General features: G+C 53.1%; 1 protein-coding gene across 3 annotated transcripts in view; it reads right to left on the bottom strand.

Moving 5' to 3' along the window:
- LOC119951740 (RING finger protein 212B-like) overlaps window positions 1-18,316 on the bottom strand; it is a 108,782-nt gene that overhangs the window by 38,483 nt on the left and 51,983 nt on the right. For 2 of the 3 annotated variants that reach the window (XM_038775049.1, XM_038775050.1), the window contains exon 11: window positions 14,426-14,484. The exons of the other annotated variant lie outside the window; for it this stretch is intronic. In XM_038775049.1, the coding sequence (XP_038630977.1) occupies window positions 14,426-14,484 (59 nt within the window). The remainder of the gene's footprint in view (window positions 1-14,425; window positions 14,485-18,316) is intronic. 3 annotated transcript variants of the gene reach the window in all.

Genomic DNA, 18,316 nt, shown 5'->3' with positions numbered 1-18,316 from the left:
GCAATTTAGTGTGGCCAATCCACCTACTCTGCACATTTTTGGGTTGTGGGGGCGAAACCCACGCAGACACGGGGAGAGAATAACCCAAACTTAACACCCCATTAAAACTCGCCCTCCTCTTTGCGAGCTCTGCTCCCAGATCTTGGTACACCCGAATCTCGACATCTTCCCAAGTGCATCGCCTCGTCTGCCTGGCCCATCTCATAATGCGTTCCTTGTCCCGGAACTGATGAAATCGTACCACCATCCCCCTTGGCAGCTCACCCCTCTCCGGTTTGCCCATCAGTGCCTGTGGGCCCGATCCACCTCCAGCGGTCGATCAAACGCACCTTCCCCAAGCAGCTTCCCCAGCATCTCCCCAACATACGCACCAGCGTCCGATCATTCGATTCTCTCCGGCAGGCCCACGATCCAAGTATTCTGCCTCCGAGAACGATTTTCCAGGTCCTCCACTTTCTCCAGCAGACTCCTCTGCTGGTCACGCAGCATGGCAATTTCTGCTGCCATCGAGGTGGACTGGTCCTCATCCTCCACCGCCAGCTACCCCAACCTCTGGATCGCCTGTCAGTCTCGTCTCCACGTGGCCGACCACCGCCCTGATCGAGTCCACCGCCCGGGCCAGGTCCTCCGCACTCTCCTTCCGTTGTTGGGTGAACTTCTGATTTAAGAAGCTCACCAACTGGTCCGTCGACCACTGAGCTGAGGGGGTCCGACTCTGCTCGTCCGGCATCTCCACGCGCGTTGTCCGCTCCTTACTCGCCACCACCGTCTGGTTCTTCCTTTTCCGATTACCTCTGGGCCGCAGCTGCATAAACCAGGGGTCAATTTCTTCTATTCCTGCTTCTACACATTTCCTCTACAAAACTCCTGCAACAATCCGGCGTAAAGCCCACAAAAAGACCACCATGAGCGGGAAATGCCAAATGTGAGTGACCGCTCACTCCATGGCCGTCTCTGGAAGTCCGGCGATGGGAGTTTTTAAGAGACAAGGGACGAGCAGGAGGAGGAGGACATTGAACTGTGGAGGAGATGGGCCCTTTTTCTCTCCATTTTTTCTTGTATCTTGTTTCATTTGTTGATTGTTGGGAAAACTTTTCTCCTTCGAGATGTTTTGTTGCGTTGAGGGTGAGTGCATCTTTTTTCTTGTTCCATTGTGAGGTGTGCGAGAGAGGGGTGAGGGGAATCATGGGGGTAGTAGGAGGCTCAGGCATCTTGATCTTCCAAGCTAGCTGGACGGGATAGTTAAGGGGAGCGCAGTGGGGAGTGGTCAGGCGGTTCGTGTAGCAGAGGGTGATTGGGTTGTTGTTTTGTTTAGGGGAAGGGGGGGGGGGCGAGGGGGACTGCTGACAAATGTGCTGTTGTTGTGGCGTAGCATGACAGGGAGTGGGGATGGTGGACATCTGAGCGTGGGCCTGGAGGGTCGCATGGCATGGGCTGGCCTGAGAAGGAATATGATTGATCGACGACGGGGGCGGGGGGGCACCCTCCGTCCAAGCAGGGGGGGGGGGGGGGGGGGGCTGAACGGGCCAGTTAAATGGTCGCGTGTTTTCACGCACCTGAGGAGTTTGAAGGCGGACGTGACCTTTTTACAAGAAACACACTTGAAGATCAGGGATCAGATAAGTCTGAAGAAAGGGTGGGTGGGGCAAGTCTTCCATTCGGCCATTCGGGATTAGACATGAAGGGGGGGGGGGGGGGGGGGGGGGGGGGGGGGCACGGCGATGCTGGTAAATAAATAGATGGCATTTGAGGTGGGGAGTATAGTAGAAGATTCTGGGGGGTAGATTTGTGATGGTGAGTGGGAAGCTGGAGGGGATGCCAGTGGTTTTGGTTAATGTATACGCCCCAAACTGGGACGATGTGGAGTTTATGAGGCGAGTTCTGGGGAAGAACCCACGCCTGGACCGGTTGATTCTGGTGCGGGGGGGGGGGGGGGGGGGGGGGGGGGACTTTAACACGGTCATTGTCCCAGGTTTGGACCGGTCGAGCCCGGGGAGAGTGTCGGTGGTAGCGAAGGAGCTCATGGAGTGCATAGAGGGGTGGCCCCAAGGAGGTTTGGGAGTCCGAGGGCAAAGGCATTTTCCTACTTTTCCCATGTGCACAGGGTGTACTGTCAGATTGATTTTTTTTGTGATGGGTAAGACGTTATTGATGGGGGTGGTCGACTCGGGCTACTCGGCTATCATGGTTTCAGACCACGTGCCGCATTGGGTGGGCTTGCAAGTGGACCGAGGTGGGGCGGGGGTACAGTGGTAACCGCAGTGGAGTCTGCCTGTAGGGTTGTTAGTGGATGAGGAGGTGTGTGAGCAGATGAGGGCTGCAATCCGGGGGAATGTGGAACTAAATGCTGCAGTGAGGTCTCCACCAGCACGCTTGGGAGGCACTCAGGGCAGTGGGTATGGGGGAGTTCATCTCGATCCGGACGCATAGGGATAAGGAGCAAGCAGGGATGGCAAGGTTGGTGGACGAGATTCTGCCAGTGGTCAGGAGGTATGTGGAGGTCCCGGAGGCAAGTTTGTTGAAGGAGAGGCAGAAGCTCCAGATAGAGTTCGGACTGGTGTCCACGGGGAAGGCAATAGGGCAGTTACGGGGGGCCAGAAGGGCATGTACGAGTGCGGGGAGAAGGCTAGTAGGATGCTGGCCCACCAACTCAGAAAGATTGAGGCGATGAGGGAAATTAGCTGGGTGAAGGACAGGAGGGGTAGAGTGGTACTGGACCCGGTGGGAGTGAACGGGGTATTTGAGGAGATTTACAGGAGGCTTTATGAATCGGTGCCCCCGAGAGGGGGGGGGGATTCCTGGGTGGGTTGGAGTTCCCCAAGGTGGAGGAGAACCTGGCAGAGCGGTTTGGAGCACCCATTGGACTGATGGAGGTGATGGAAGGTATGGGGGTGATGCAGACTGGAAAGGAGGTTGGGCTAGCTGCCGTTTAAGGTAGTGGGAGCGAGTTTCAGGTATCTGGGCATGCAGGTGGTGCGGGGGTGGGCGCAGCTACATAAATTGAATTTGGCTGCCTCCCGAAGGTGATAGGTGAAGATCAGACGGGGTTTGTGAGAGGGAGGCAGCTCTTTTCGAACATTAGGAGGATACTGAACGTGGTTATGGTACCAGCGGAGGGGAGGGAAACAGAGGTGCTTGTGGCAGTGGACGCCGAGAAAGCGTTTGATCGGGTAGAATGGGGGTATTTGTTGGCAATTCTGGAGCGGTTTGGGATTGGACTCAGATTTGTGGACTGGGTAAAGCTACTGTATAAAGTAGCCGAGGGCGAGTGTCCACACAAATAACATCAGCTCAGGACACGTTCCTCTCCACCGTGGGATTAGGCAGGGATGTCCTATGTCCCCCCTGCTGTTTGCACTCGCGATTGAGCCATTGGCCATCGCGTTAAGATGTTCGAGGGTATGGAAAGGAATAGTGCGGGGGGGGAATAAAGCATAGGGTGTCCTTATATGCCGACGACGTGTTATTATACGTGTCGGAACCGAGTCAGCAGGGGGAAATACTGCAGCTGCTTCGGGTGTTTGTGACTTTCTCGGGGTACAAATTAAATATAGACAAGTGAATATTTTGTGGCGTCTCGGCCAGGGGTGGGGGGGCTGCCATCCGTAAGGCAGGGACTCACTTTAGATACCTGGGGGTGCAAGTTGGTCGGGACTGGGGGGGAGCTCCGTAGGTACAACATTTCCAGTTTGGTGCGGAGGGTGAAAGCTGATGTGACAAGGTGGGATGGTCTCCCTCTGTCATTGGCGGGTCGGGTACAGACGGTTAAAATGAATGTGCTGCCGCAATTCCTGTTTATTTCCCAATGTCTGTCGATTTTCCTGCCAAAGGCATTTTTAGTGAGATTGAAGGGATGATTACCTCGTTCATATGGGGAGGGAAGGTAGGCAGGGCGTTTGGGTCTTCCGAACCTGATGTATTATTACTGGGCGGTGAATGTGGAGAAGGTCAGAGGGGTTAATTCCCAGTGGGTCAGAATGGAGGAGAATTTGGGTAGGGGGTTGGGATTGAAGCCGCTAGCCACAGCGCCGCTCCCGATAGCCCCGGGGAGATACTCAGGGAGTCCGGTACTAATAGCTTCGTTGAGAATTTGGAGGCAGTTTCGACAGCACTTTGGGGGCAGGGTCAAGGGAAATGCCGATTCGGGGGAACCACAGATTTGGGCCAGGTAGGTGGGATAGAAATTTTCAGAGATGGGAGGAGAAAGGAATTATGACACTAAAAGATTTGTTTCTTGTGGGTCGTTTTGCGGGATTGAAGGAGCTGGGAGCGAAGTATGGGCTGGAGCAGGGGGAAATGTTTAGATACAGGCAGGTTCGAGATTTTGCCAGAAAGGAGATACAGAGCTTCCCGGTAGAGCCGGCTTCCACATTGCTGGAGGAGGTGCTGACGACAGAGGGACTGGAGAGGGCGGGTAGTATCGGCGGTTTAAGGGGCTTTTTGAGGAGAAGACACCGCTAGAAGGGGTCAAGGCAAAGTGGGAGGAAGAGTTGGCGGAGGGTATGGAGGAGGGGTTCTGGTGTGAGGTGCTCCAGAGGTTGAACACCTCCACCACGTTCATATGTTTTGGTCCTGTCCAAAGCTGGAGGATTACCGGAAGGAAGATTTTAGGGTAATCTCTAAAGTGGTGCATGTGAAACTGGACCCGGGCCCTCGGGAGGCCATATTCGGGGTGTCGGACCAACCGGGGTTAGAAATGGGCACGGAGGCAGATGTTGTAGCCTTCGCCTCGTTGATCGCCCAAAGGCGGATCCTGTTCGGATGGAGATCAACCTCTCCACCCTGTGCCCTGGCGTGGCAGGGGGACCTGCTGGAATTCTTGTCGCTTGAAAAGGTTAAATTTGAACCGAGGGGAAGGATGGAGGGGTTCTACAATTCATGAGCGTTATTTATTATGCACTTTCGAGAATTGGATTACATCAAACATCCGGTGGGGGGGGGGAAACTCTATGTGTTAATGGTGACTCTGGGTGATTCCTGATTCCTCTTTGTCATTTGTTTATGTTAACATGTGGGCTAATATCTGAGGTTTGGTGGAAGGATGGGTCGTTGTTATTGATATGGGGATTGACATTACATTCTTCACTGATTATTGTTTATTGTTGCGTGTAAATTTGGGAGAAAATGTGAAAAAGGAGATTAAAAAATATATTTTTTAAAATACATTGAATTTGGCCTGGTTGATGGAGCAGATGAAGGGGTTTTTAAGAGGTGGGACGTGCTCCCGCTGTCATTGGCGGGGTGGGTGCAGTCCGTGACGTGGACGGTACCCCCGAGGTTTCTATTCGTGTTCCAGAACCTTTGATTTTTATTCCAACGGCATTCTTTAGGAAGATTAATGCATTGATCTCGGTTGGGGGGGGGGGGGGGGGGGGGGGGGGGGGTGTTGTGGGCAGGGAAAGCCCCATGGGTGAAGAAGGTGCTGCTGGAGCGGGGATGTTGGTGGGGGTGGGGCTGGCCGTGCCAAATTTGATGATCTACTACTGGGCAGCAAACACAGCCGTGGTCAGGAAGTGGGCATCGGGGGAGGGTCGGTGTGGGAGCGGGTGGAGGCAGCCTCGTGTAAGGACACTAGCTTAGGGGCATTGTTGATGGCTCCTCTGCCGCTTTTGCTGGCCAGGTACTCCACAAGTCAGGTGATAGTGGCGGCACAGAGGATTTGGGACAGTGGCAGCAGCACCTGAGGCTGGAGGGTGCCTCGGTCTGGGCTCCGATTTACGGGAATCTCAGATTTGCTCTGGGAGGTGGGGGGGGGGGGGGGAGGGGGTCTGGATGTGGGGTTCCGGGGCGAGTGACCCAGAGCCAGGATCGAACCTGGGACCTTGGCATCGTAGACAGTAGTTGGATTGGATTTTGTTTATTGTCACGTGTACCGAGGTACAGTGAAAAGTATTTTTCTGCCAGCAGCTCAGCAGATCATTAAGTACATGAAAAGAAAAGGAAATATAAGAAAATACATAATCGGCCAACACAAGGTTCACAATGTACACAAAAGGAAATAAAAGAAAATACATAATAGGGCCGCAAACCACGTCCACGTGTTTTGGGTATGCCTGAAACTGGAGGGATTTTGGCGGGGGTTCTCTGAAGTGATGTTTGAGGTGCTGAGGTCCCAAGTCCAGAAGTGGCGATTTTTGGAGTATCGGAAGACCCGGGAGTCCATGGGCGAGAGAGACCGACGTCTTGACCTTTGTCCCCCCCCCCAGTGTAGCCTGGCGACGGATCCTGTTGGAATGGAGGGACCCGGGGTTGCTGAGGTTGGGGGTGTGGGTGAGCGACCTTGCGGAAGTCCATCAGTTGGAAAAAATCAAATTCAATAGAGGGAATGGAAATCGTTTATCGACAGGGGGGGGGGGGGTGGAGGGAGACTTTGGCGTTAAAAAAGGAGCCAGAGGGCAGCACGGTGGCGCAGTGCTAAGCGCTGCTGCCTCACGGCGCCGAGGTCCCAGGTTCGATCCCGGCTCTGGGTCACTGTCCGTGTGGAGTTTGCACATTCTCCCCGTGTCTGTGTGGGTTTCACCGCCACAACCCAAAGATGTGCAGGGTCGGTGGATTGGCCACGCTAAATTGCCCTTAATTGGAAAAAATGAATTGGGTACTCTAAATTTATATAAACAAAAGGAGGTGGAGTGGGTGGAAGGTAACAGCAGGGAGGGTGGGGCACGGTGGTGTTTGTTATTTATTTGTCATGTGATTTCCTGTTTAATGTCTATGTATAAATGCCTTAATTTTTTTCTTTTTTAAAAATAAATTTAGAGTACCCAATTTGTTTTTTCCAATTAAGGGGCAATTTATCATGGCCAATCCACCTATCCTGTACATCTTTGGGTTGTGGGGGCAAAACCCACGCAGACACGGGGAGAATGTGTAAACTCCACACGGACAGTGACCCAGAGCCAGGATCGAACCTGGGACCTCAGCGTCGTAGACAGTAGTTGGATTGGATTTTGTTTATTGTCACGTGTACCGAGGTACAGTGAAAAGTATTTTTCTGCCAGCAGCTCAACAGATCATTAAGTACATGAAAAGAAAAGGAAATATAAGAAAATACACAATAGGGCAACACAAGGTACACAATGTAACTAGATAACACCGGCATCGGATGAAGTATGCAGGGTGTAGTGTTAATGAGGTCAGTCCATAAGTGGGTCATTTAGGAGTCTGGTAACAGTGGAGAAGAAGCTGTTTTTGAGTCTGTTCGTGCGTGTTCTCAGACTTCTGTACCTCCTGCCTGTTGGGAGAAGCTGGAAGAGTGAGTAAGCCGGGTGGGAGGGGTCTTTGATTATGCTGTCCGCTTTCCCCAGGCAGCGGGAGGTGTAGATGGAGTCAATGGATGGGAGGCAGGTTCATGTGATGGACTGGGCTGTGTTCACGACTCTATGGTCCACTATGGCGTATCGTCAGCAAACTTGTAGATGGAGATGGAACCAAATTTTGCAACAAAGTTGTGTGTGTACAGGGAGTATAATAGGGGGCTAAGTACGCAGCCTTGCGGGGCCCCGGTATTGAGTACTATTGTTTGTGGAGGAGGAGTTGTTTACAGTGCTAACCACTGCGCCACCATGCCACCCATATAAATGCCTTAATAAAAACATTAATAAAAAGAGGTGGAGACAAGACCGGGCCGGGGGGGGGGGGGGGGGGGGGGGGAGACACTGATGGTTAGGGACTTCTACCCAGGCGGCAAACTAGCAATGTTAGAGGAGCTGATAGAGAGGTTGCTACTGCCCAAAGAGAACGAGCCATGACACTTAAAAATCAAAAACTTCCTCCGCAAAGAGACGACAAGATACCCATGGACACTCAATGGTAGAGGAGCTGTTTAGGAGCTGGTTAGCACTGCTGCCTTGTGGCGTCGAGGACCCGGGTTCGAAATCGGCCCCAGGTCACTGACCGTGTGGAGTTTGCACATTCTCCCTGTGTCTGCGTGGGTCTCACCCCCACAAACCCAAAGATTTGCTGGGTGGGTGGACTGGCTACGCTAAATTGCCCCTTAATTGGAAAAAAAGAATTGGGTATTATAAATTAAAAAAAAGAAAAGTCATAGAGGATTTTAATTTGATTTGATTTATTGTCACATGTACCGATGTACAGTGAAAAGTATTTTTCTGCAGAGAACATTGACAAATGGTACATCGACAAACAATGATTGGTTACAGTGCGGAACAAGGGGCCAAACGAAGCAAATACATGAGCGAGAGCAGCATAGGGCGTCGTGAATAGTGTGTCTTACAGAGAACAGATCAGTCCGAGGGGGAGTCGTTGAGGAGTCTTGTAGCTGTGCGGAAGAAGCTGCTCCTATGTCTGGATGTGCGAGTCTTCAGACTTCTGTACCTCCTCTCTGATGGAAGGGTCTGGAAGAAGGCAATGCCTGGGTGGGAGCTGTTGGACGTGGGCAACTTAGGAAGGGGTAACTGCGGGGACCGAGATGGACGACTGCTCGAAGAGGCACGTTCCCTGCTGGGCGAGACATGGGAAAAATGGAAGAACTAGAGATAGAAATAGGGTGGGGGCTGTGGAGCGAAGCACTGAACAGGGCAAAGTCCACTTCCACATGCTCAAGGCTAAGCCTAATGCAGCTGAAAGTGGTGCACGGAGCACACCTAACTGGAACCCGAATGAGCAGGTTCTTCTCGGAGGTGGAGGACAAATGTGAACAGTGCTGGGGAAGCCCTGCCAACCACAGCCACACATTCTGGGCATGTCCCAGACTTGCCGGGTTCTGGTCAGCCTTCTATGAGGCAATGTCCAAGGTTGTGGGGGTGAGGGTAGCACCTTGCCCGCGGGTGACAATCTTCAAGGTGTCAGACCAGGCAGAACTCTTCATGGGGAGGGGGCCTGACGCCCTTGCCTTTGCCTCCCTAATCGCCCGCCGAAGAATCCTGCTCGGCTGGTGATCAGCAGCACCACCCAAAGCTGCGCACTGGCTGGCCGACCTGTTGGACTTTCTCCAACTGGAGAAAATCAAATTCGCCATCCGGGGGTCGGAAGAGGGCTTCCACAAGTCCTAAAAGCCGTTTACTGACTTGTTTCAGGACCAGTTTGTAGCCAACAGCCAATAGAAGAGGGGTGGGTGCATTGACGAACAACAGATAGCAAAGGAAGGGTAAGGGGGTGTGGGGAAGGAGTCGAAACCCACTAGAAGATCGCAAAACACAAGGAGCACAGCTGCAGTGGGATAGCTCCAAGGGCAAAAAGAGGGAGGAGCAGAGGAAGTAACAAGTGGAGAAGCACAAGCCAGGCCGACAACAGGAGACAGACCAGCCAAATAAGGCCCATAGCCACCAAAGGTAGACCAAGCAGGCAATTGTAAATATTTATAGTGAGCCTCGTCTGTTTGTATTTTATTTTAAAAGTATTTTTATTGAAGCATTTGAATAAACAGTAAGTACAAATAAAATCAAGAGCAAGAACAAACAGGAACATCATAATAAATAAATAACTAGCTAATCAACAACCCAAGACCCCTGCCATTCCCCTCCTCCAATCTTGTCTTCCCCATTTTAACCCTTTTCGACCCCCTGCCCCCCCCCCCCCCCCCCCCCCCCCCCCCCCCCCCCCCCAGCTCCCGACACCTCAATTCTCGTTGACGAAGTCGATGAACGGCTTCGATCTCCGGGAAAACCCATCAACCTACCCTCTTAAGACGAACTTGATTCTCTCCAACCGTAGGAACTCTGCCAGGTCGCTCACCCACACCCCTGGTTTTGGTGGCTCTGAGTCCCTCCGCTCCAGCAAAATCCATCTCCGGGCTACCAGAGAGACAAAGGTCAGGACATTGGCTTCTCTCGCCCCCCTGGACTCCCAGGTCTTCCGACACTACAAATATCGCCACTTCTGTACTCGGGACCATCTTCACCCTCAACACCTCGGACATTACATCCGCGAACCCTGCCAGAACCACTTCAGTTTCGGTCATGCCTAAACATGTGAGCAGGTTTGAGCCTCCCCGCACACTGTCCACACCTGTCCTCAAAACACCTCCTCTCCTAGCCGCCATCATGTGTGTCCTATGAACTACCTTAAACTGGATAAACCTGAGCGTCGCACACGAAGAGGACGCATTCAACCTCCTCAGGGCCTGTTCCCACAACCCGGCCTCCATTTCCTCCCCCTCTTCCTCCTCCTATTTCCGCTTAACATCTCCTATCGAGGAACCCTCCTAGTCCAACAGCTCCTTATAAACCCTAGATACCTTCCCCTCCCCTACCACCTCCTTCGACAACACCTTATTCTGCAACCCCGAGGGCGGCAATCCGGGAAAGGACGGCACCTGGTTCATCACAAAGCCCGGACCTGTAAGTATCTCAATCCGTTCCCGCTGGGTAGCTCATATTCCTCCTCCAGGTCCTCCAAGCTTGCAAACTGCCCTCCACAAACAGGTCTCCAAACCGCTCGATGCCTGCCTGTCGCCACCCCCGAAACCGCATGTCCAACCCCCTCCCGGTGCAAACATGTGGTTGTCGCAAATCAGTGCCCACACCGAGGCACCTTCCAGCCTCAGATGCTGCCACCACTGATCCCACACTCACAGACCGTCATCACCACCGTCCTCCAACAACCAACAAATGAAAAAGACAGAAAAAGCAAATATCTCCTCATAGCTCCTCCACAGTTCAATGTCCTCCTTCTCCTGCCAGTCCATTGCCTCATAAAAACTCCATCGCCTCCTCTGGTGTCCCAAAATAACGTTCTCAGCTGTTGAAAGTCATCCAGAGGCTGACCAGGTACAACATCCCGAACTTCATCCCCTTTTAAGGAGGGCAGCCTTCACCCGATTGAACACTGCTCTGCTCTTCGGCAGGTCCGCGCGCCCAGATCCTGGTACATCCAAAGCTCGTTTCCTTTCCAGGTGCACCTCCTTGTCTGCTTCACCCATCTCAATATCTTCTCCTTATCCAGGAATCGGTGGAGACGCACCACCATCATCCTCAGTGGCTCATTTGCCTGCTGCTCCTCGTGTTCCCCCACCATCTCCTCCACTTTCTGAATAGCCTGGCCCTGGGACTCAGTAGTTCCTCATCGTCAATTTCCACATTTAAAGGTGCCACCACCTAGTCTAGGTCTTCCTGGACTTCCTTCCTCTGCCAACTGAACTTCTCATGTAAGAAGTCCACCAGCTGCTCCGTTGATCACTTGGCAGGCAGGGTAGACCCTTTATCCTCTGCTATCTTGACCTGTGGTGCATGAACATTTTTCTGCTCCAACTGTTCCCTTCTTTTGGCCCACTTCTGGGCCGGGATTCTCCCCTACCCGGCGGGGTGGGGGGTCCTGGCGTACCGGAGTGGCTAGGCCCCCGCCGGAGTGGTTGGCGCCCCGCCGACCGGCGCCAACGGCCTTTGGCGCCCTGCCTGCCAGCGTGAACAGCTGGCCGCCGGCCGGCGTGAGTCCCCGCATGCGCCGGAGCGTCAGCGGCCGCTGACGTCACCCCGGCACATGCGCAGTGGCGGAAGAAAGAGTGCCACCACGGCACAGGCCCGCCCGCCGATCGGTGGGACCCGATAGCAGGCCAGGCCACCGTGGGGGCATCCCCCCGGAGTCAGATCACCCCGCACCCCCTCCAGGACCCCGGGGCCTGCTCCCACCGGCACCAGAGGTGGTTTAATCCACGCCGGCGGGAGACGCCTGACAGCAGAGGGACTTTGGCACATCGCGGGCCGGAGAATCGCGGCGGGGGGCCCGCTGACCGGCGCGGCGTGATTCCCGCCCCCGCCGATTCCCAGGTGGCAGAGAATTCCGGCCACGGCGGGGGTGGGATTTACGCCGGTCCCGGACAATTCTCCGACCTTGAGGGGGGTCGGAGAATACCGCCCCTGGTCCGTGGATCCATCCACCAGCCCCATCAGTGGAGTTTAACTTTCTTCACCAAAACATCCACCCTACAAGTGGGGGAATCGGTCAGAAAAAGCCGCCTTGAGCGGGAGCTGCCAAATGTGTGACCACTCACCCCATAGCAGCGACCGGAAGTCTGTTTGTGTTTTGGTTGACTTTTTAACTTTCTCACTTGTGTAAACCAGAACCGCACCCTGACTGCTTTTGTAAAATGTTACTCGACACCGGTAACCCAACGTTGAAGCTAAAATATAAAATGTGAAAATCAATTAAAACCTATATTTTTAAATGTTGTGAGGGTTCCCACCTCTACTAACCTTCCAGGCGGTGAGTTTCCACCACTGTCTGGGTGAAAATATTTTGGCTGAAATCCCCACTAAATCTCCTGCCCCTTAGCTTAAAATCCATGCATCCCCTTCCCCCCATTATTGACCCCTGCCACTCAGGAGAAAGGTTCCTTCCTCTCTACGTCCCTCATCATTTCACACCTGATGCTGGCGTTTTGCAGGGTTCATCCACGATTGGAACCCGGGACCTCGCGCATTCAAATGCAATCAAAACCCGCAAGCAAGAATCATGTCCACAGACCAAAGAGACAGCTGCAAGGCAAGTGGAAATGATTCCATCACACTCCTGACTTTTCTCTTGTAGATGGATGGTGGACAAGGAGTCAGGTGGTGCTGTGCCGTACACGCTGCAGGATTCCCAGCCTTTTAGAACATAGAAAATACAACACAGAACAGGCCCTTCAGCCCACGATGTTGTGCCGAACTTTTGTCCTAGATTAAGAACAAATTAATCCCTCCAAAACCTTCTGGGTAACAAAAATCTCTCTCCCGGGTTTGAAACTTGTAGTCGATCTTGTGGAAAACTTGAGCGGAGGGCACAGCAAGATCCCACAATCAACAATGATATAAATGACCAGGTCGCCTGTTTCTCAGCAGAGGGGTAAATGCTGGCCGTGGGGGGCGCTCCTCTTCCAGTATAGAGTCCGTGCTACCTTTTAAAAAAATTTAAAGTACCCAATTCGGTCTTTTTTCCAATTAAGGGGTAATTTAGTGTGACCAATCCACCTACCCTGCACATCTTTTGGTTGTGGGGGTGAGACCCACGCAGACACGGAGAGAATGTGCAAACTCCACATGGACAGTGACCCAGAGCCAGGATCGAAACTGGGACCTTGGCGTCGTAGACAGTAGTTGGATTGGATTTTGTTTATTGTCACGTGTACCGAGGTACAGTGAAAAGTATTTTTCTGCCAGCAGCTCAACAGATCATTAAGTACATGGGAAGAAAAGGGAATATAAGAAAAAAGAAAAGGAAATGGGGCCAGGATCGAACCCGGGTCCGTGACGCTGAGACTGCTAACCGCTGTGCCACCGTGCCGCCTCTATCCGTGGTATCTTCCCTTCGGACTGGTACTGGGTGCGTGCCAGCGCTAGACCGTGGGTGGACTGGAGTCTCTGGAATGCAGGGGCTTGGCTCCAACCAATTCAACCTTCTGACTCGCCCAGTCCATGGTGTCACCTACTTGCTTCACAGAGGCGTAAACCGGGTCATTAAAAAAGAAAACCCCGACAACAGACATTGAGGCGAAGGAAGTCACGTTAGCAAGAGGCGAGGTTCTTGGCAGGGTCTCAAAGGAGAAAATAGATGATGAGATTTAATTCCAGGACACATGATGATGATGGTCGCCAGTGAAAGTCGGATGAAGTGGGTGGATGGTGCAGATGGGCCAAATAGCCTCTTTCTGCACTGTATGGATTCTGATGTCAGAAGGATAGAGGGGCTGCAGGGCTGCATGAAGTATTAACTCCTGACACTGCACTGTAAACACTGGAATACCTCTGGGCAATACCTGAACTGTAAGTATAGGGATACCTATTAAGAGTCGGTCCCGAGAAGGTTCACTCGGTTGATCCCGGGTAGGGCGGGATTTCCTTATGAGGAGAGGTTGGGGCCTGTCCTCATTGGAGTTTAGCAGAATGAGAGGCGACCTTATTGAGACAGACAGGATTCTCAGGGGGCTCGACAGGGTCGATGCTGAGAGGATGTTTCCTCTTGTGGGAGAGTCTAGGACCAGAGGGCAGAATCTCAGAGTAAGGGGGCCGCCCCATTTCAGACATAGGTGAGGAGGAATTTCCCCTCTCGGAGGGTGGGGAATGTGTGGAATTCTTTCCCGCAGAGAGCTGGAGAGGCTGGGCCGTTAAGTATGTTCAAGGCCGAGACAGATAGATTTTTAATCAGTGAGGGAATCGAGGGTTTATGGGGAAAAGGCGGGAAAATGGAGTTGGGGATTAGCATTGAATGGGCGGAGCAGACTCGATGGGCCGAATGGCCGTCTTTTGGTTCTACGGTTTATGGTATAAATACTGGAACCTCTCTTAGCTCTGATGATACCTGCACTGTAAACACAGCAGATCTGCAGTCTGGTGTGGCTGTCTGGGCACTGACGATGGGGGACACTGGGACCCCTCTCAGCAATTATAATGTTTATCATTGGCTGGCGCACCATTTCCTGGAGAGTCCGCCCCCCACACACACACACACCATCAACATCCTCATCACTGAGTTTCAGCCCATTGCCTTTTACCTGAATGGGACGTCTAGGTTCGTCGTTCGCCGAGGAGGCCTGATGGCTGTGAGTCAGTCCTGGAAGGGGAGAAAAACACTGAACTGTTGCTGGGTAGTACAGCTCTTGAGCATTGCTGAAAAGAGAGTGGCACCACCGAAGCCTTTCGCCTGGCACTCATCGGGACAAGCGCAACAGTGCCACATTTCTAACTCTCTCACTAATTTGGGCAGCACAGTGGTTAGCACTATGGCTTCACAGCGCCAGGGACCCAGGTTGGATTCCCGCCTTGGGTCACTGTCTGTGCGGAGTCTGCACGTTCTCCCCGTGTCTGCATGGGTTTCCTCCGGGTGCTCCGGTTTCCTCCCACAGTCCAAACACATGCAGGTTAGGTGGATTGGCCAGGATAAATTGCCCTTCGTGACCAAAAAAAGGTTAGGAGGGGTTATTGGGTTACGGGGATAGGGTGGAGGTGAGGGCTTGGGTGGGTCGGTGCAGACTTGATGGGCCGAGTGGCTTCCTTCTGCACTGTATGTTCTATGTTCTAATTTATATTGCAAGAGCACGGGCGGGATTCTGTGGGCAGGCAACTCCAGTGCACCTTCAGGGGCTAGGCTGACGGTTTGCCCCGCGCCGGCCAGCGGGGAAGGGGCTTAGCACCACGCCAGTCGGCGCCGAAGGGCCTCCACCGGCCGGCACGAGTTGGTGCATGTGCGGGAGCGCCAGGTCCCAGCGCATGCGCAGAGGGCTTCGTCTCCGCACCGGCCATGGCGGACCGCTATAGCCACTGGTGCAGAAGAAGAGTGCCCCCACGCCACAGGCCCGCCCGTGGAACTGTGGGCCCCGATCGCGGGCCAGGCCACCATGAGCAACTTCCAGGGCCAGATCCCCCCCCCCCTCCCCAGGACCCCGGATGCCGCCCGCGCCGCCAGGTCCCGCCGGTAAGGACCTACTCTGATTTACGCCGATGGGACCGGCAAAAAAAAAATGGGCGGCCACTCGGCCCATCGCGGGCTGGAGAATCTCCAGGGGGGCCGCTGCCAGCAGCCGTCGACCGGCGCGCCGCGATTCCCCGCCCCCCTCTCCGCCAAAATCCCAGCGCCGGATAATTCGGCAGCCGGCGGGGGCGGGATTCACGCCGCCCCCCGGCCGGTTCGGAGAACCGGCGGGGGGTCGGAGAATCCTGCCCGTGCTGTTAGGTGATTTGGACATTCTGAATTCTCCCTCTGTGACCCGAACAGGCGCCGGAATGTGGCGACTAGGGGATTCTCACAGTAACTTCATTGCAGAGTTAATGTCAGCCTACTTGTGACAATAAAGATTATTATTAAAGGGCGTCAGTAGGTTGGCAAGTCGACTCTGTGATGAATGTAGGAATTTCAGGTATATTGTAGTATATGTATTTGGTGCAGTCAAGGTTTAAAGCCGAGGTCCATGTGGGTTTGTGACTGCTGCAGTGGTGTTTTTAAAAATCGTGGTTTGCAAGACAGCTCGGCTTTTTGGGAGCCAGAGTGGCAGTTAAAGCATCAGAAATGCTTCGACTAATGGATTTTTGTCCGGATTAAGAAGGTTCCCTGGGAGGTAGATTGTTGGGAGACATTGCGTTGGCTTCTCCATCGGCTGACACCAGAATCACGAACCGCGACTGGGAGGAGAATCACACGTCAGCCGAAAATCGAGGTGGCCGCCAGGCGCCAAGTGGAATGTTATGCTCTGGCGCATCGATAGTGGCCTGGATGTAGTCTCTTGTAAAGACTCGAGTTTGGGGGAATCGTTGACGGTGCCTTTACCATTCTCGCCAGCCAGGTACTCCACAAGCCCAGTAGTGGTGGCGATTCAGGGTGCCCGAAACCGGGAGTATGGGTGAGTGACCTGGCAAAGTTTCTTAGGCTGGAAGAGATAAAGTTCACCTTGAGAGGGTCTGTGGAGGAGTTTTGCCCTGAGATGGCAGCTGTTGATCGACTTCTTTGAGAACAGTTAAAAAAAAGAAGGGTGAGGGGAGCTGTCTATGAGTAGAGGGATATGTTGGCATGTCAGCTACGTATGGAGGCCACAGCGAGGGAGATAGTTCGGGTGCGGGAGAAGATGGGGGGGTTGGTGGTGGCTCCAGAACAGATTAATAAGGTGTTCAAGGAGTTCCATAAGACCTGCATAAGTCTGAGCCAGTGGAGGAGTGGGAGATAAGAGAGTATTTGGCTGGGCTAGAGTATCCAAGGCTGGGGGAGAAGGAAAGGGCAGGGTTGGAGGAGCCAGTGGAGGGGGGAGGAAGAGGTGAAGGTGGTGATTGGCAGTATGCAAGCAGGGAAGATGGTGGGGCCCGACGGTGTCAGCACTTAGGGATGGAGTTTCCACTGCCGGGATTCACAGTTGAGCCGGCAGCCGGGGGATTTCCGGACGCCGTGGGGCTGCCCAAAATGGGGCACCTCATTGGCAGTCTGGTGAGATGGAGAATCCCAAGGTGTGCGGGACAGTGAATTCCGCCCTTAGTCTCTGAAATGGAGAATCCAGCCCATTGTGTTTCAGTTTAGTAAGGTGATGTAAGTACTGGGAGGAGCTGGAGTACCAAGCAATTTGCAGGAAAGTCATTTTGTTTTAGATTGGGATGTGAACAGAAATTAAGCATCTGCTCTCGAGCAGTTCAGTTAAAGATCTGTCTGTAAACAGACCAGCAGTTTATTTTCCAAACAGTTCAGAGAAATAGTTATGCGGCTGGAAGGCAAGCTGAAACAAGCTGAGGGCATTTTCTGAAGAAATACAGCCAGAGATATTCTGCATTGTTCTGACAGGGTCAGTTTTCTTTCTTTAAAGCAATGTCGAAAGATCTCCCGTGTTCAAAGTGAAGTTTCAAGACAGCTCTGAAGTAGTCCTGAGTGTTAACTGTATTTAAAAGTGGATTGGGATCGGATATGTTTTTTTGTTGTTTGATTGGGAATAAAGATAGCAGTTACGGGTTATTGCATCACTCTATTGATTAGCATTGTTTAAGGAGTAATTGTCAGCTAATTTCTAGTGTGATGTTAAAGATATTTTATCGCAACCGTCCCTTGTGATCCTTTGAAATTTGGCATTCTTATGTTTGTCCTGAGACGGAAAGCTTAGGCAACATCTCCCTTCCCTGCGACAAAAACACAAAACATGCTCATTCCATAACGCCGTTGCTTCGTCCCAAAGTGATTACCAAAACCTGGACCAACTGAGGGTAGCAAGTCGGGGTGGAGGGGAGGTTGTGGGGGGCTGGGATGGGGGAAGGGGGGAGGGGGGGGGGGATTACAGGATCTTCTCCAGGGATTTGGGAGTGAAAGGCCACAGGTAGGCTGAGGGTAGGAGGGGAGAGAGAACCCAGTGGTTGCTTGGTGGTTTGGGGGAAGGGGTGGAGAAAGGGTGGCGGGAAGGGGGTGATGTGGGTAATGGGAAAGAGACTAGAGTGGGAAAGGAAGAGAGAGGGAAAGCCCATGATGCGGGGGGGGGGGGGGGGGGGAGAGAAGAAATAACAGTTGGAGAAGAAGAAACAATAGTTGGAGGTGAAGGGAGAGAGCCCAGGGGTTGAGGGAATGGAAGCAGGCCATAGTGGGATAGAGTAGGGAACTGGAGAGGAGGGTTGTGGAGGCAGCTTTAGGGGGGCGCATTGTGGTAATATCACTAGGCTACCAAACCAGAGAGGCACGTTAATACTCTCTGCGGGTCATGGATTAAAAATCTGGAATGAAGTAGTAATGGTGGCCATGACAGCTATCATGGATTGTCATAAAACTCATCTGGGGCAGCACGGTGGCGCAGTGGGTTAGCACTGCTGCCTCACGGCGCCGAGGTCCCAGGTTCGATCCCAGCTCTGGGTCACTGTCCGTGTGGAGTTTGCACATTCTCTCCATTTTTGTGTGGGTTTCACCCCCACAACCCAAAGCTGTGCAAGGT

This window comes from Scyliorhinus canicula, chromosome 17 (assembly GCF_902713615.1).
Source record: "Scyliorhinus canicula chromosome 17, sScyCan1.1, whole genome shotgun sequence".
NCBI classification, from domain to species: domain Eukaryota; kingdom Metazoa; phylum Chordata; class Chondrichthyes; order Carcharhiniformes; family Scyliorhinidae; genus Scyliorhinus; species Scyliorhinus canicula.
This window is presented reverse-complemented; position numbering and strand designations above follow the sequence as displayed.